We start from the raw sequence: 18,916 nt of genomic DNA on the forward strand, positions 1-18,916 counted from the left end.
ATGCAAGCTGCTCCTGCGCACGGCGCCAACAAGGAAGAGGAGGCTGGAGACGACGATTATTCTGTTGTTTATCATGGTGGTGGTGATTGGTGAAGGATGATCTACTTTTACTCTATTGGGGTCTACAATTCAAGTCTCCCAGTGTACACAGCTTCTTCTCTGATCGAGACATCCAAAAGTGCAATGACTGTCCTCAACATCTATCACATCACCCTTTGTTATTTAATCTTCGTGTCACTTTATCAGTCTATTTCAAACACCAAAACAGTCAGGTCCAAGCCAAATGATCATCAGGGTAAGTACAACAGCGAATTTACAGTAGGACGGCTGTGGATCATCGTAAGCAAACAACACAACAAACAAGAAGCGACAGCAAAAGAACAGCTCCAGCATGTGCCACTAGCCTCTCTAGCCCTTTTCTCATCTACTGTACTATACAGCCATCTCAAAAGCCTATTGAAATGGAAATTCAGCAAAATTTCTTCAGAGGGGTGAAAAATATGACAACCTAAGTATCAACAAGGAAAGCAGATTTTCTACTGCTTCAATGCAACATGGGCAGAAAAACTTCTGTTGCATGGTTTCAGTTTCTTCACACCTCATATGTTAACCAGGCGAACCGTAGGTCAGCCTCTGGAACCCACCATGGTTTTCTTCTCCTCTGTCGACAAGCTCTCATCCTTGATCATTGCCTTCTTGGCAAGCTCGTAGCCTGCAAAGTTCATTGCTCCCAGAGGAGCAATCCAGAAGAAGCGGGGGATCGCACCCTTGAAGAGCCCAAGGGGGCCCTCATTTCCAAGGATGGACAACACTATCGTCTGCATGGACACCGGCGTGCCTGGAGGGGCAGTCATCATCCGTGTTTTCATAACGTCAAAGGGAGTGGTCACAACTGCTGCAAGTCCTCCAGACAATGCTCCAACTGCTACAATTTCCCATGGTTCCAACTCTCTCTTCGCAACATGCTGTGCTGCCTACAAAACAAAGGCCATCATCATTACATGTGCAGGTCATGAAAAGTAAAACTTTTCCTAACAGATGTAATGTAATTACCATTTTGAAATTATCACAACCAAATGCATGCTAGTGGCACTGACCAACATAATGAACTGAGTAATTACTAGAAGAATCAAAAGTTCTACTGCCTAACTCTGGTCCATTTGGTATCAACTCTAATGCATTAAAACAAACAACTAACTCTAGTCATTCAGATGTTTACCATTCGTGCAAGAAAATCCCATTAAGATGTTTTTTCAGAGTCAGAGGCATGCATTTTTCAAATCAGCGGAACTGGCAATAAGCTTAAAACAGCCAAAGGCTGAATGTACAATTTTTAAGTCAATAATAAGGTCGAGAAATGCCACTTTGAAGGTCTGGTGAAAATACCGAATCATTTTAATTAAATTCAGGATACCTTTTTAGCTTCTGCATAGAGGCACATTCCAGCAACATAGAAAGGAACCTCACGACAAAGAGTGGCCCCAGTGCCACGAAAAAAACCCTTTAGGCCATCTTGTTGCACGGTGCCAATAATTGCCTCCCCTACATTGTTAAAGATTCCAGCCTGCAAACGCTGCTTGAGAACCTCACAAGGGATACGGACTGCAGTTCCCAGGACTGTGCTGCAGAATGAAGCCATTGATTGCACCTATGGAAGAAAACGCAGATCATCAAGGAATTTCACTCAGCACAACAATTATTACAGATTTTAGTTTTTGCCTCGATCCTGGTTCAGATGCCATGCAATAGGTTTGTACAGGCGAACTAACTTCCATTTGGACTAACTTCCATTTTAAGCTATGCAACCTTTTCTACTATTAATAAAAATAAGTTACTCTGAACTTTACAAGAATAGGTATTTCACTAGATGAGCTTAAATTGTTCAAATCGCCATACATGCATGCTGTAATTGAGAGTTTAACAAGGGCCATATAAGCAAGTTATGTTACCACTAAGAAGTTTTAAAAAGTTATATCATGAGATTTATAGGTTCTCCTGCGTGTTCGAGAAAAAAAGTTATATCATGAGATTTATATCATAAGTTTTCCTACATGTTCGAGAAAAAAAGAGATTTATAGGTGAGCTCAGGCCTTCACGTACGGCAACAAGTCCCTTTATAGTTTATTGTAGAGAAGGCAGAATTTGCTCTAGGTGGTACTGGAGTAGTAAAATATACCTGAATCTCTGGAAGTGTTGGAGCAACATTAATTAATACAAGCTTGCTTGCTTCGAAGATTCCTGTCCTCAAACCATGGCTGTAAAATGACATGGTGTGAATCCTACAGCCTACGAAAGATTTTGCATATAAAACAATGAAATTGTGCAGACCTTGAAAACTGGCCAAGAATTGCTGGGATAGAACCTCGGTACAGTCCTCGAAGCCCAATTTGTGGTAGCTGTGAGATTAGCTCTGGAAATGAGAGCGTAGATGCTTGGACACGTGTCTGGTACAACATAAAAGATAATGCAAATGAATTTTGGATATCTTGGTCGGCAGACAGAACTTGTGTCCTCCTATACTAATCCACAAGATCAATACATTCTAACAGAGAATGCATTGGCATATATATCAATTCGTGATGAGCAATCATAGTCACAATAAAGAGCTCAAAATGGGATGCTACACACAGAAAGCTCCTAACTGAACATCCTGCGTTTTATTGAACAACTTGTTTGAATGAAAACGATATAAGGAAGCATGCTGATGTACCTTCATTGAATCAATAGGATGCAGCAGAGAGGTAGAGAGAGCGCTAGCAAGGCCTCCAGCTAAAGCAGACTTCAAAACGCTTCCCGTGGATATTTCTACAGGTGGGGGAACAGCGACAACAGTAGCAGCTTCAAACCAAATGTTCCTGAATGCATTTTTAAGTGAAGAGAAAGTAAGATGGCAAATCGAGCACAATATACTGCTGACAGATAGTAAGAATTGGTGATTATTTCCAATTGCACGGTCACTATTCACTAAAGCCAATGAAGACGTAAGTTTCTTCTAACAGGATGCGACAGGCATACCGAGGATCGTCCTCAAGGCGTTCTGAAGGAAGTAGAAGCATGAAGTTGCGGAAATGCCCATATGAGATTGATCCTTCTGAATCTGCATTAAGATAACGTAGCATGGCAGCAGCGTTATCTTCATTGGCAGGAAGGCCTGCACTTTTCAAGGAAGTCAAAATTTGATTCTTGTGAAGTGTTCCAGACTTGCTCAAACACAACGTGGTATATGCTCGGAGAATGGTTGGCTCCTTCTGTTCCATCAATGATAGAAATTGCTTCCAGCCAATCGATTTTGAAAAAAAGTTGCTTCTGGTACGCCGCAAGAAGTCCCGAGCATACCTTCTAGGTAACCGTCTCTTCCTCATTGCAATTTCGAGATCTTCTAGAGTGACTTGGCCATCACCATCTCTGTCCAACTCTTCAAAGAATCGCTTTCCTGCAGCAGCAGCAGCAGCATACATCAATTACAATTATCACCCCATGATCCAACTAACACATAAAAGCAACATTTTCATAAGCACTGTTCCAGTATACTATTTGTAGAGGATGCACAATGCTGATGCACCAATTAGAACCCCAGTTTGAAAGTTGTATGTAATGTTGTAGAACCCCAGTTCTTGCATAGGCTAAGGAAAATGTCTGGTAGGCATACATTTTCTCGATAAAGTGGTATATCAGAACAGAGATCTTATACTGTAAATTGCAAACATAAATTGAATATCCTGAATCTGCATGCTTGAAGGAGCCCAGTGATTAAAGTGTGTAAAACATAATAACTTCGACATCAAAACTGGCATTTCAGCATTCTACATTGTGGACTGATGGCCGTTGTTGATTGGTGCCATATGGCAAACCCAATGCAGTATTGACCATTGCAGATCATGAGCCTATATACTGAAAGAATTATGGTATGGAGGACACCTCCCTGTTGAAAAATGAAGAATGATATTACCTTCAATTTTTGCATATCTGAAGAAGTCCTGCACAGAGAAAAGTTTCTTCTTGTCTGGGTGTCCATCCGGTGATATCGATGATCTGCTGACCAGCTGCGGGACCAACTCGATGAGCTCTGTCAGCGAAACTGCAGATAGTGTTGAGCGCAGCCGCTCCACATTGGACAATGGGATGTTAAGCAGCCGTGCAGGTAATTTCTGTGCTGACTGTGGTGAACCACTAGCATTGTCCACCCCCTCACTGTCCCCGATTCCAGCACTACCCTCCTCCTGGTCGCTGACCGGTGCTGGGGCAGGGACCGCACCCATGATGACTGCCGGGGGAGGCGGTGCCCCAACCTTTGCGAAGCCCAAGTTGGAAAGGAAGCCGTCGAAATCTGCCCTCTTTCCATCGATTACCTTCCTGAGAAGCTGGAATTGATTCGACTGTCTGGTAGCGATACCAAATTCGGCGCCTTTGTGCTTGCAGGCATCGAAGGCGTCGAACGCAATGCAGAGGAGGAGCTCCAGCTGCTGCTGCGGGCCGGCTGCAGCGCTCCGCTCCCGGTCCCTGAGCGGCCGCGAGTGTTTGCCTCCCCGGCGCTTAGGCTTGGCATCGTCACCGCGGAAGCATCTGGCGAGTGACCTGAGGGGCTTGTGGAGGAAGTTGGTGACGACGACGTGGAGGTGGAGGAGGCAGTCGGGATTGGGATTGGGGCTCCTGGAATTGGATCCAGGGATGTGGATGGTGGGAAGGTGAAGGTCGGCGATGGCGCCGCGGGCGGCGGCGAGTAAGGCCTCCAAGGGGCGGTCGGACGACATATGCATCAGGGACACAGGCACTACTAGTACTAGGTGGTGCTTCCGGTGCGGTGGCGGTGGGTTCCGGCGACGGCGAGCGGCGGGAAAGCCATAGCAGCAAGTTGAGCGAGGCCTCACTCCCTCGGAGTGGGTTGCTTCTTCTGGCGCCAGAGAAGAGAGCAGTGGGGGGGTGGAAGCTTACAGCGAGCGGCGGGCGGTGGCGGAAGAAGCCGGCGGTAACGAGGAGGGCGGGCGAGGCGAGCAGACCGCAGACGGGAGGTGGAGAAGCGGCGACCCGCGACCATGAGAAAACAAAACAAACTGCACGATTTATTTCTCAGAGAAATGAAATGAATTATTATGATTTTTTCAGATGTGGCCTATCTTTTTTGGCTGTTCCGAATGATCGAGACGATTTGTTTTCTGTTCTCCTGGAAAAAAATTATTTTAAAATAACTCTTCCCACGTATCTTTTTAAGTATTTTTGAAATATGGGCCATTGGTGGTAAAAAGGTTCAAATTCACAGCATAAATATTTTCAAAAATTAATTTGAATTAGACACGCGGCACATGGCACATATGGTAGTATGCATTGGTATATCCGAGGGACTGGATCAACTCTTCACGTATGCTTGAGAGTTTAGTCCCACCTTATCAATATAAACACCGTACCAGCATAACTTGAATTTGATCAGATATATATGTATTTTTCATAACTAGTACTAACAAGATTTGTTAGCTGGGCCCACCTTGATGAAAAGAAATGGACCCACATCAAGGAAATGGATAGGCATGACAACCAGATCATTACGTGTCCTTTTTTCTAAATAATGAGTAGAAACCTGGCGCAGCTTTGCCGCTCCTCCATGTTATAAAAACTTTTATATTTGTTTATTGAAAATAATTCAAATTATTATTCTCAAGTATAGCTAAAATTTAGGTAACCTCCTAAACTATTTTTGTTCAATTTACTATTTAGACTATGCAATTTAGTTCAATTTACCTGCTAACATAATTTATCTTTTTTTTCTCCGTACACAAATTAGATTTCAATTTAAAGTTTTGCAAGATGGCAGTGGATATCACAATTTATGTCAAAAAATATATTATGAATTCTTCATCATTATTTCCCATATAATTTTGCATCCCAAGAATTAATTTATATTAAATGTCATTCCCTATTAAAATAATGATAAAAAATATATGATGAATTTTTTTAACATGCGTTATGAGTTATGATATCTGATATTATCTCGCTAAATTTTAACTTAAGACTCCACTTGTGCATGGAAACAAAAATATAAATGGGTTAGGGGTTAAATTGAACCAATTGGTATAATTTAGGGGCAAAACGAACCAAGAAAAATTTTACAGGGTTCTTCGTACTTTTACTTATATTCGAAGGGAGTAATTTGGACTTTTTTCTTGTTTATTTAACATAATTGAATGTAAACGTTTAAGCCTAAGCACTATGAATTTATTGATTTATCTTTAGCCGTAGAGCACATAGTGAGAGCACTCTGGGAGTTTTACGAAAAACATATCTTATAAAATTTACCAGTATTTGACTCCTGATCTGCAATGACACACGTTTTACTTGTTGTGTGTTGGCAGGAATCCTTTTTCTTGTATCGAGAGATGTGCTCAAGCGGTTAATTTTTTATTGCCGAGTTGTTTACCGCCGTCTCCTGTTTGTATACGCTTTTCCTAGCCACGCTTGGATTATAATCTAAGCGAAGATTTTCTCGCTTCTCACTTTTCGCTTCTCGTAGTTCAAATCGTTGAAGCGGCTTACCACATAAGCGAGAATCGGTGGAAATAAGCAAAGCGTTTGGCGGGATTCTCGCTTATTTCCACCGATAAGCCGCTTATAAGCGGATACAAACGGGACCCTAGTCTCTCGACATTTCCCCTTTGCTCTCCATCACGTCTGGCAGCCTTTTTGGTGTGAGAGGTGACGGAGAGCTCGGGATCTGGTGTCCTGCTTTCTAGTTTGCCTTCCTACTTTGTGTACTCGGTGCTGGATTTTGGGGCTTTTGTCTAGTCCGGTGACAATGCACTTTTCCACATACGTGTGGACCATTAGAACATCAAATTGAGTAAAAAAACAAAACAGATTTCAAAAGGAACATCAAATTCGAACAAAATTTATACGAGACTTGCACGGCCAATCTGCTGCTTCCTTCCATACAACCTTTTATTCCGACAAAACCGGTAGTACGTACATTCATGGTACATATATGCGCAAGATGGAATTAACAGCCCCCCTAATCCTAGTCTACACTAATCACATGGACCATACTCTACTCTATAGTAACAATAATTCATAGTACGTATTTGGTAACTTTACGTGGACACAATCACACTAGGGTGCAAAAGAATGCAAATATCTCAATGACTGGTTGGCGCAAGCATGGACTGCTGCTGTGCTGATGGCCTAGACAAAATCGAAGCGCATGAGGAGCCTGACCGACTTGAACCTGACGCCCTTGCGATCGTGCAGGGGCACAGCACGAATGCCCTGCTTCAGCTCCCACACCGGCAGCACCGTCTGCCCTCCGAAGTCGTGCTTCTCCGACATGTCGTACTCCTGCACCTCTATCCTCAGCAGGGCAAGCTCTGGCACCGTCAGCGGGAACGTGAACTCCTCGTCCCACACCGGCACCCACTGGTCCTCCAGGACCCGTGTTTTCTTCATCACACTATCCGCCTTCACTCCAGCGATCCCTACCTGTTTATATCAGAGACCATACAGACTATATTGGGCCTTCTTAGCTACAACTTCCATGCGCCAAAATGAGTATAGAAATCTTTACCCTGGTATAGAAATCCGGAGGCGAGAAGGCGTCGAAATGAGTTTTACTGAAATCCATGCGCCACCCATCGCCCATGTATACTTTTACCTGCTTGGACATCATCACAGAAAATTTAGCTGCTAGGGTGGGCTATCTTCACTGAGATTTTGAGCAACCAGTGGTCAGAGAATTGCAGGCATATCACCTACCTTGAGAGTTTTCTTCACTGGCAAACTCGCCTTGGGGTCAAATACTTCACCATTTGGACCTGTTGTTAGCAAGAAGTCAGGTTTTTTAACATACCCGCAACCCCCATTAGCTCTGAAAAATCCTTGCATTAACCGCAGTGCTTTGTCATGCCCCTGAAAAACGAAAGCCCAACAGATTATGCCTTTCTTCACGGAGCTTCAGCATTTTACAACTCATAGCTGCATGCAACAGCTTAATATATACTATGCAAGTATAAATCATGACGAAAGTGGAAAATGGATCCCACCTGCATGTTGAATGCAACCATCTGAGCACCATGAGCCCAGGCATTCATTGGATCATAGTTAGAAGAATTAACCCTTGTGCCCTTCGGATACACTCGGAGTATATTCTTCTGGGTGAACCTGAATACAATTTCAATGCTTCATCAACTATGTGTATAGCAAGTTAGCAACCAACTTGAAGAGATGCAATCTTATAATTGGTTAGTGTTACTAGTTTGTGTTGGTTATCTTTTGTAGGGGCTAGGGGAATTCAATCTTTTACTGAATTATCATGTGTGTCCTGTAACCTTGGCACACAGACAGTTTCTTTTTCCATTTGTTTCTCGTAAGACTACAATACCTGCTGAACCTCTATGGTCTAAACTCTAAAACAGAGGAATATGATTTAAAGGCATAAGCAAATAATTGAGTTTATAAAACCCACAGAACCAATCGTATAAAAATTCGATACCAAATCTTCTAGTGTTCTTGTGGACTGGGCTCACACAAATTACCTTATGACTTCAGCACCATGAGAAGTTGTTGCTTTAGCTAACTGTGTTTCACTCAAAGAAAGCCGCCTGACTTTGTCTGGATCCACCCTAAGCGCATCCCGCAAATGGCCTTTTGGTTTTCCAGCTTGGATGGTGATCAGTTTCCTATACTCGCAGGCAGTATCATGCTGAAATTTGGGGTCGTCCTCATCGGAATCTTCCTCATCTTGATCGTCTAGTTCATCCTGTTCATGACAGTAAGTTTACTTCATGCATGTTAAACAATGGGTGCATGTCTTGAAAAGGCAGTGATATTGCAGACCTTTCCATCAGATTCATCAGCATTTGAATCTATTCTTCTCAGGCTTCCTTGGTCTGGCAAATCAGCTATGTTTCCACTGACATTCTGATTATCCTTGACTTTGAGAAACTCCTTATATTCTTGTGGGGGTTTAGTTGAGATGATTATCCTCTTCATCAGAGCTTCTGGAGAAGGAAACTCTTTCATTGGGTCTGAACTAGGGATGAAAAGAAGATCTCCAAATGTTTCAGTGAGCATCTATAGTAATTTCCATGTTAGGACTGATGTTTTAAACTGAGGGGAATTGCAAAGAAAAAAAATGATGCAGTAAGTAAACTTCACCTCAGCTACTTTGGCTTGGAGGTCCGCTGTGAGGTGATCCTCAAGAGTAATAACAAGGGGATAATTGGATGCACAAAAGGCATATTCTTTAATGGACTTTAAACATCTGATCATTTCTACAGGGGCAGTCAATGTCCTTTCAAATACCAAGAAAAATAAGAGTCAGGGAAACATTTTGCAGAGTGAGAGAAAAAAAAAGGGATGGCTACAAGTTCAAGCAGTATGGGTTATTTATAACAAACTGACTGTGAAAATATGGAATTTAGCAGTGGTGTGTAGTGGGGAAATTCTTGTTCTAGCTACACTGTTGTGTAGGGAGTATTGGAGGGGAAGAAAATGTGTTCATCCTTCATTTTGAAGAAAAGCTGGCATGGTATATCAGACAATAAACTGCGCACAATTGATTTTTTTATGTGTATCCAAAATGTCATCCTCAAATGATATGAAGTTGTTTCCACATGCAAAAACACACACGCTGTAATCATCCTACTTGTTGAAAAAGCCAATGTGGTTAAAAAAAAGAAAAAGAAATCCATACCCTCCATGAAGAATATCAACATTGTTCTTTGAAGCATTTGGCCACATATCGAGTTCAATGACTCTAACACCTCTCTGGAGTGACTTTATAATTGGGATGTCGCTGGAGTCACTATTGAGCTGGTTCCCAGTAAGGTAGGAATTATGGCCAGTGAATATGAAATAATGAGGCAACGGGGCTGACATGTCCTGGTGAACCTGAGGTAAGAGTGAAAGTAATGGTGAGCGATGAGGCATTGTTTATCACGATGAAGCAAAACGAGCTATGGAATGGGAACAATATGAAGCACATGTTTAGTACGAGAGCTGAAAAATCATTACATTCCTATGGTACAGAGCAACAGCTAGGAGCTGGTAGTAATTCTATTGGGTCATTTTTGTGGCATGAATGATGCTACAGGTACTAGTAGCGTTTCCTGAATTCGATGCAGATATGTCTGTTTTGTGAAAAGAACTACGGTAGTACTACTTGTAGTTGTAGGCTTGTGCTACTCTGTAATGATGACCTCATCTGTACTCAGTTCTTTAGATGTGAAGTGGAATGTGAGAGCAGAGTGCAATACAACCACATGGCAAATGACATAGCACTAAAACGGAATGCAGACAGGTACCCTCTGTCGCTGTCTCATCCCATTCATTCCCAATTTCCCATCCATGATCCATCCCGAGGAGGAGGAGGAGGAGGAGGAGGAGGAAGGAGCCAAGGAGGTAGTGTAAAAATGGAATCTTTGAGGAGGGATGAATGGAGTTGACCTTGCTTGATGGAAACAAGTCAACTGTTGGTAGGAGAGTAGATGATGAAACTGAATCAAACAATCATCATTCCTTGCAGAGAACGAAGAGGTGCGTACCTGGTTGTTGATTGGCGGGTTGAGATCGGGGGAGAAGAGGAATCCGAAGAAGTCGTCGAGCGTGGGCGGCGCCGGCGCCGGCGACCTGGTGACGAGGCGGGCGATGCCGTGAGCCGCCGAAGTGGGCGCGAGGGTGGCGAGGATGCGGTCGACGTCGGGGGGAGACTCGCCCTGGACTTGGGAGAGGAAGCGGCGGAGGCCATGGCCATCAGAGCTGCAACAGTAGGAGAGGTGGGCGGCGCGGACGTCGGGCGGCGGCTGCGCGTCGGGGGATCGGAACTTGCGGGTGAAGCACATGCAGTACTTGTACGCGTAGCTCCCCATCTTGGTTCCTCTGCTGCTTCTTGAGAGCCTTCTTCCTCGACTCCTCTACTTCCCTCCGACACAAGAGAAGGGAAGGGAATCCGATCCGATCTGTCCGACAGATGCTGCTTGCTCGCTTATCAGGTGAGGTCAGGTGCTGCAGCCAATTTCGCGTCGAGACCGCGTTGCGTTCGTTCCCTCCCCCTGGATTGAACATTCCTCGACTCGAGTCAAGTCAAGAAGAAGAAGTGGAGGCGAGGAGACAGACCTCTCCTGTCCTGTGCTGCCTGTAATTACTCCTGTGCTGTGCTGGCTGTACTGTAGTGGAAAATTATCACGAGGAGGCATTTCAAAAGGCGGGCCGTTGTTTCCCACAAAAACCCTTGCTACTCTCACAAATCAACTATTCCTCCCGTGTCATTTTGTCACCCTCCATTTTTTACAACATTGGAAAAAAAGCGAATTTTGATTCTTTAAGTTAGATGGAGCCAGCTAATCTTATGCGCTGATAGTGAAGAGTCGCCCTAAATTCGTTCCAAATAATCAACCGTAAATTCGTTCGACACACAAAATCACATAATGATATCAAATATTTTGGCCGGCCAAGATTCTGACTTTCGTACACGACCAAATCTGATATCCAACCAGACGACTAATTTTTGGCTTGACTCAGCCCCACACAATACAGATCTGGCACATAGACTACAAACACCGTAAAAAAAGGAAAGGTCTTAAACAAAACAAATAGTACAGAAAGCTAAACCTCAATCCTATAACTGAATTTTCAGCCAAAGTTGTTCAAAAGCTCCATAACAGTAGTAGTCTTCAGAATCCTGCATCATTTTCTTAACTCATCTCTTTCTTCCCCTTTAAACAGCAACAACTACTTCCTGATCCAATAAGTTCCCCTGAAAACCACATGCTTTCAATTCGCACCAATGTATACTCATCAACAGTACGAGCAAGTCTTATACTTGCACGAACCGATGAGATCACCGCTTGACTTAGGGCATACAACCAAACATATCATCAGTATTTTTTAGAACTAACCACACCTATTACAAATGCAGCTAAACAATTTTGTAAAAAAAAAAACTTTACCCAAGTTTTAAGTGGCTTAGCATCAAACATCCCCCACCTCCTGCTAAAACATCAAATAACTATTTGGTTCGTTTGGGTGTTTATTTGCCTCTCTAGTCTAACATATATAGAAAGCAGTACGCTTCAAACATGCCTGTCATCAAAAGTAAACGTAGCAAAGAGCTGGAGGAAATATTCTACCATAATCTCATACTAATTTGCTAGCCAAGTTCTTCCACAAACTAAATGGAGGGAGGGGAGAATGAGCATCCATCTACCAACTCCACCAAACCATATTGTGTATTCATCTCCCTTTTATTTATGCTCAGCCTTCGAGCTGAGAACACTGCATGAATATGGTGTGCTGTTGCAAAGGCAATGTCCTTCTTCTAAAAAAAACTCCACCAACCTACCTCTCTGCTAGCTGTAGGATAGATGTATGCATTTCCTCCTTTCACTTTCACGTGACAAATGACTTGTGTTGTACATGCATGTTTGTCTTCTAAAAGCACCAACAATTAGGTTAACCCACCTCCAAAAAAATAAAGAAAGAAAAAAAGAAGAAGAAGAAGTTGACAAGGTATGACAATATACGTAGGGCGAGCGTGGTTCCAAGTCAGTCGATGCTCATAAGTGAGGTGCTGATATGCAAAGGTCATTTCTTTATTATTGAACGTAAACAAATAGCGCAGGTCAACTAAAATCTTTTCAACTTCACTTGTAATCTTGGCGAATGAATATATAAATGCAAACAATTAGTGCTAGCCAGGTAAAAAGGAAGATGGTTTACAAATCTTATAGTACTATCATGACGAGCTTCAAGATTTTACAAATCGATTAGTTCATCACCAAACAAAGCGAACTTCTTTTCTTTGTTAAAAGAGATGGTTTTGTTTGGAAGACCGAGTCGGTCTGTAATGTGAACAACCTTGACCTGACCAGATGGGAGCCAAGTCACTCCATGTTTCCCCTCCAAAAGCTACTCCAGCTAACACAGACAGTCTTGCAACAACTAGCACCTCAACATAAACATATGCCATGTCTACGTCATCAATCTGTCCAACAATCACAGCTCTTTCTTGCTTTCCTTGTTTGTTCATTTAGCCTCCTGGTCAATAATATTGTGCATGCCATTGCCATTAATTAATTCGTTGATCTTTTGAAAAGGATGCATGGAAACAACCAGTAAGTAAATAATATAGATCATAGTATTTCTTTACAGAACATGGCGGCCTCTACAAGATGAATGCAGCTAGAGACGGTTGTCTAGGCTGGCTGTGCGAGCTTTACAGGATACGGTTGATCAGATGTTCAAGAGTACAATATAGTAATAATACTCACCTCCCGTTATTCGATTTGCACTCATATCTTCTCCCCGTTTGAAATATAACACCCAAAAGAGAAAAACATTAAAAGCTCACATCATCTACCAGATTCTGGTTTGGATTCCTCCCCTCTCGATTTGGATTTGGATTTGGATTGCATTACATGACTGACCATTTCTTTTCTTCATCACTTCCTTAGTTGCCCAACAATCACAAATTATTGTATGAATTTCCCACATTTTGTAGAGATCAGGGAAAATGTTTCCTTTTTTTAGGAAAAAAGGTATTTTGGGATCCTGAGGAGAATATGTTTAGTAGGTTATTAGCATAGATGTTTATCCTAGCTAGTAGCAGCAGCATTGGTTCCTTTCTTTTTAAATAGAAAAGAGAGAGAAGATGATGGCATCACGCAACATGGTATCCTGCATGAAAATGGTTGGATTTATGCTAGTAGTAGCATATTTCATTGCTTTCATATCCCTACGAATTGAAGCTGACATTTTCCCAGGTAGACATGCGCATTCAGTTCGTTCCATGTGTGACTACTGACCATCATCATCTTGTTAACAACATGACCAGGAGATAGCAAACAAGGGGTCCCTTCCCTTCCTTGAGCAACTTTGCCAATTTGTAGTCTGGCCACAACTGAAACTGCTAAATTTGTACCATCGGCTCCCATCCGCAACCTCAACCACAAATCACCCTTTCCTTGGCTCAATTTGGTACCATCAATTAGCTCTCAGGTTTTTACCCACTTTTAAGCAGCCAAAATACAAATACGCGATAATCCAGATACACTTGTGGCACATATCTACTCGAAGCTCTCCAGTCACAAATCAAGATAACAAAATGCTGGTAACAGTGTCGCTCACCTCTCAACCAGGTAACAGAAAATGCTCAACTCAAGCAACCATACTGGCAACCCAGCTATTACTATCAGCATCTCCAGCATAAATATTTAGGAGAAAAGAATGGATCCATTCAAGGTCATCTCTTCTTTCACAGTGACTCAGACAACAACTAACTTGAGGTTTTGCAGATACCCTGCACCATGAGAAGACTTCACACACTGGGGACTGGACTCCACTAAATAGGAGGAGTAAGTTACTGCAGTTCAACATTGCAACTTCACCCAATACCATGAATGGAACACACAACACCTCTAAAGAAAGACAGCAATATGTCAAAAGATCATATGGTAACTACAGGACATGACCATTCTAGATCAGCTGTCAAACTTATGTGTCATCATTATTCTTATTCATTCATCATTCTGTTCTGTCAAAGACTCGTACTGAAAAAGGCTTCCCACAATGAGAGAGACACCAGCTACAATATACTACATGTGGCTTGTAACTGTCACAGAAACAATTCCATAGTTGCCTGAAAATTGGCCTGGCATTTATAGTAAATACAGAGAGGCCATTTCTTGATGCAAAGGTTAGCTACTATTATCATGGGAAACATAATGCGTGCTTAAATAAATACAAGCATTGTGCATCCTTCAAGTCATGCCTAAACCTTTATTCAAGACAGCACCAGTCCATTTGTATTGCAATGAATAGCACCTGGACTTGTCAGATAACGCTTATAAATTCTAACCCAACCATACTTTGTTACAAATTTAGAAATACTTTGTATCACTTCTCAGGTAGTTGCTCAAATGAAAGCTCTCATATACATATTCCTAAGATCAGCAACCAAGTTACAGGGACACTAGATAAAGAGTGCTGGGAATCAAATCTATGATTTCTGAACAAAAGCTTGCATGATAAATGATCAAACAATGTACCGCCTACTTGTTCATGTGTATCGCAATAGGAAACACCTGGACTGCTCAGATACTTATAAATTCTAGTCAACCATCGAGATACAAATATAGCTAGTAGTTAGAAATCTAGAATAACATCATGTTCCATGTCAGGGGAAGTCATTCCAAGTAAAGCTGCCATCATCTACTTATTTCTAAGACAAGCAAGTGGTAAATGAAAGGAGAAAATAATTGCAAGATACAGAAGCAGCGATGCATAATTATAGTAATAGCCTAATAGGTAATCTCCAGAAACCATTTGAACTTTTTGATTGGGTAATACCAGCTCACAAGCTGATGTAAGTAAATTAGTAAACTTAGCAGCAGATGGAGCTAGCAATAGCAAGATGCCAAGATTGTAGAAATCCTCAAGCACATACAAGTTACTAGTAGGATGCAAAATTAGCTGTAGCAACAACCCCTATGGTTGGATTACAGCGATTTCACAAGCAGGAGTGAAGTGACTAGTTGTTTGCATCTGGGAGTAAAAGCTAATCAAAAGAAGGGAAGGGGGAAGAATAAACAGAAAGGGCATCCATGATTAATAACTTGTAAGTTGCAAGGTTCCATAAAAAGAAGAGGCTACTTAGGCAGTAGTACATGAAAACCGTCTGATGTGCTGACACTGCGATGTGATCCGAGGAATGGGATGGATCAGGCGGATGCAGCTGCGGCGGTGCGGGAGCGGTAGAGCTTGCCGAAGACGTGGAGGGCGGTGACGAACCCGATGAAGCAGAGGGACATGACGAGGACCATGGTGGGCGAGAGGCGCAGGCCCGGGGCCTCGTCGGTGTAGAAGCGCAGCATGTTGCTGCCGCCGCCGCCGGAGAAGCCCCCTCCCCCGGTGCTGGCGGTGGCGCGGCGGCGGCGCATGCCGGCGGCGGCTGCGGCCGTGCCGCGCGGGCCGACGGTGGCCGGGCGGGCTCCGGCGCCGGCGCCGCCGACGGAGGACTGGGACTGGGAGGAGGAGCGGGCCATGGAGGCGGCGTTGGGGATCGGGATCTGTGGGATTGCAGTGCCCGCAGGTACGGCGACCACAGCTATAACGAGATCAGACGGGGATTGGGCCCACAGGTCAGTCAGTCAGTCTGGCTGGCTTCGAGCTCCTCCTCCTCTTTGGTTATCCAAAGTTACTGTAGCGTCACTATTTTCTACTTTCTACTGTAAATTCTAAGGAAAAATCTAGATCGCGTCAGGTCGCGCGGGGTTGCAAACGCGCGACTGCTGCTGCGGCGGCTAAGTGAGCTGATGTAAGAGATTTTAATATTAGATGGATTAGCTCGTTGCTGGTAGTTAGGGTTGACACGTACGGCTTTCGAAGGAGGAAATTAAGCTGTGCGAGCTCAGGTAGCCTTTTTAAAATATGATAACTTTCCTTTAGATTGTTCGTTTTCAACTTCGTTTATACCACTGAATTATTCACGATGAGCTCTACAAAACTAGATCCATTATGCATATATTTTGAGAAAAAAATTATGCGCCGTATAGTAACCACTTATATATTAAGTGTATGGCAACTTATGAGTCACATACGTGTACATAAATTGCTATAAATATTTTTTATATGACATTGTTGCCTACTTGAAGTATCTACGCAAGGTGTTACATTGTCTCTACATAAATTAGTATATTATCAATTGTTGCATTATTTCTACATAAATTTCAACAATGTAGAAGCTATCACAAATTCTCCAAGTAATTTGATAATAATAAGTTGATATGAATACCCTATGAAAGTAAAAGGTGTAGTAGTATAAATTCAAGTTATTACAATGTATGAAATAAGTAGCTACATGTCCATGCATGATTTTCTACCGGACAAATAACATAATCTGTTATCCTAAAAATACAATATAAGTTGCTACATAGTTAATATATAAGTTAGTACTGTGTATCAACATAAGTTGACACTAGTATAAAACGACTCTAAAATATATTAAATATGGATCTTGTTTGTAGATTTCGTTGCAAGAAATACAAAGGTGTAAACGGATTTGAAAACCCGAAAAGGGGTTGTAGATACTGCTGTACGAATAACAGACTGATGTTTGATGAGAGAGTAACGCTCATTTAAAGAAAATACAACTATTTTTGCTTGCCACACCTCACGTATTGCTAATCGAGGGACACATGACGGTATAAGATAAGGTCGCGCGGCACGACCAGTCGTGCCTTAACCTGGTCCAAATTCTAATCATATATTTTGACTCAACTCTTACCATGACTCAACTCCATCTTATAGGGACATATGATCATCACCACCGTCATCCAAAGACCTTCCTGTTGAACCACTGTGAGATTTGCTACATCCATCCACCACAATGTTGAACCACAATCTCTCCACGCACCTAAGGAGAGGAAGAAAAGCTAAGGACGATCGGTGGAGAGGAAGTCGAGCGCGAAGACGACGTCGGTCATGACGGGGCGCAGGGCGTGGTGCTCCTGCAGGCACATGGCCGCGAGTCCCACGGCCTGCTTCAGCTCCGGCGCCGGGGGCCCCTGCATGGCCATCACCAGGCGCGGGTCCACCAGCTCGTGGATCCTGGTGGGGTCGCCGAACATGGGCGCCGCCCACCCCACGAGGCTCTGCTCGCCGTCAGGGCGGCTGGCGTCGAGTGCCCGGCGGCCGGTGATGAGCTCCAGGAGCAGGACGCCGAAGCTGTAGACGTCGGACTTGGCGCTGAGCTTGCCGGTGCGGAGGTACTCGGGGGCGCAGTACCCGTAGGTGCCCATAACCCGGCTGCTGCCCGTGCTGCTGCTGCTGCTATTTGATGATGAGCTGCTATTTGAGGGGGGCAGGAGCCTTGCGAGGCCGAAGTCGGAGAGCCTGGGGTTGTGGTGGTCGTCGAGGAGGATGTTGGAGGGCTTGAGGTCGCGGAAGATGACGCCCCGCTCGTGCAGGTACTCCAGGCCGCGGCCGGCGCCGCACGCGATCCGCATCCGCGTGCGCCATGGTAGGAGGGGATGATTGCTGATGAGCAGCAGGTGATCCTCGAGGGACCCCAGGGCCATGTACTCGTAGACGAGCAGGCGCTGCTCCCCCTCGGCGCAGTACCCCAGCAGGCTCACCAGGTTGGGGTGGTGCAGCATGCTCAGCATCAGCACCTCCACCACGAACTCGCCGTTGCCCTGAGGCCCGTTCCGGTCAAGCTGCTTCACCGCCACCACCACTTGTTCCTGCTGCTCCTTGATGCGGGCCTTGTAGACGCGGCCGAATCCGCCCTCGCCGATCAAGTGCTCCTGCCGGAAGTTGCCCGCCGCCTCCGCCAGCTCACGGAACGAGAACGCACGCGCCGACACCACGCCCACCTTGTTGTTCCTATCCTTGCTTCTGCTGTAATCATCGTCATCATCATCTTCTTCTTCTTCTGCAGGTGGTGGCCCTGGAGGAGGGGGCGACGACGGCAGCTGCCGGTCGTCGTCGTCATCATCAAAGCGGCGGCGGGCGGCGGAGGAGGCGCAGCGGATGATCCGGGCCGTGAAGCTGTTGTTGTTCTTGTTCCTCCACGTCGTCGATGACGCCGCTCTCCGCCCCGCGCCGCCGTTGTCCTTCCTGTGCAACACGTCGTGAGGGAAGCGACGAAGCCAGCTCAACATTATTATATATATCTTCCTTAATTAATTAGCTAGCTTCCCAGCCGGCCGGCCGGCCGGGAGTAGATCTATCGAATGAAGGAAACAAGACGACGGCGACGATCTAGGACGCCCGGGAATAAGAACGAATGGGAGGAGGTGAAGCAAGCAAGGGTCGAGAGGGAGACAGAGACGGCCGCCCAGCCTGGACGACAGGCTTTTTCAGGCTTGCCTTTGCCTTGCTTAATATAGGGAGGGAGGCTCATTGGTCATTGCCGTACAAGTCATGCTGATGCTGCCAC

The 18,916-nt window shown here is 44.3% G+C and overlaps 3 protein-coding genes across 3 annotated transcripts; all 3 read right to left on the reverse strand.

Annotated features, from left to right (window-relative positions):
- Positions 1-188: 188 nt before the first annotated feature.
- On the reverse strand, positions 189-11,132 carry LOC101784131. The gene is given in 17 exon segments (XM_022829346.1): positions 189-974; positions 1,415-1,648; positions 2,177-2,255; positions 2,329-2,444; positions 2,711-2,855; positions 3,016-3,433; positions 3,950-4,422; positions 4,424-4,500; positions 7,216-7,461; positions 7,547-7,633; positions 7,735-7,887; positions 8,022-8,139; positions 8,514-8,737; positions 8,815-9,051; positions 9,136-9,271; positions 9,674-9,870; positions 10,524-11,132. Coding segments are annotated over 17 exon segments (3,612 nt in total). The 5' UTR covers positions 10,848-11,132; the 3' UTR covers positions 189-626.
- Positions 11,133-15,288: 4,156 nt separating this feature from the next.
- LOC101784537 (protein transport protein Sec61 subunit beta-like) lies at positions 15,289-16,108 on the reverse strand. Its single transcript, XM_004978367.3, has one exon. The coding sequence runs from the start codon at positions 16,017-16,019 to the stop codon at positions 15,696-15,698; it is 324 nt and encodes a 107-aa protein (XP_004978424.1). The 5' UTR covers positions 16,020-16,108; the 3' UTR covers positions 15,289-15,695.
- Positions 16,109-17,256: 1,148 nt separating this feature from the next.
- Positions 17,257-18,802, reverse strand: LOC111258252 (probable serine/threonine-protein kinase PBL25). Its single transcript, XM_022829301.1, has one exon. The coding sequence runs from the start codon at positions 18,636-18,638 to the stop codon at positions 17,409-17,411; it is 1,230 nt and encodes a 409-aa protein (XP_022685036.1). The 5' UTR covers positions 18,639-18,802; the 3' UTR covers positions 17,257-17,408.
- Between the last annotated feature and the right edge of the window lie 114 nt (positions 18,803-18,916).

Source organism: Setaria italica, chromosome VIII (assembly GCF_000263155.2).
Source record: "Setaria italica strain Yugu1 chromosome VIII, Setaria_italica_v2.0, whole genome shotgun sequence".
NCBI classification, from domain to species: Eukaryota; Viridiplantae; Streptophyta; class Magnoliopsida; order Poales; family Poaceae; genus Setaria; species Setaria italica.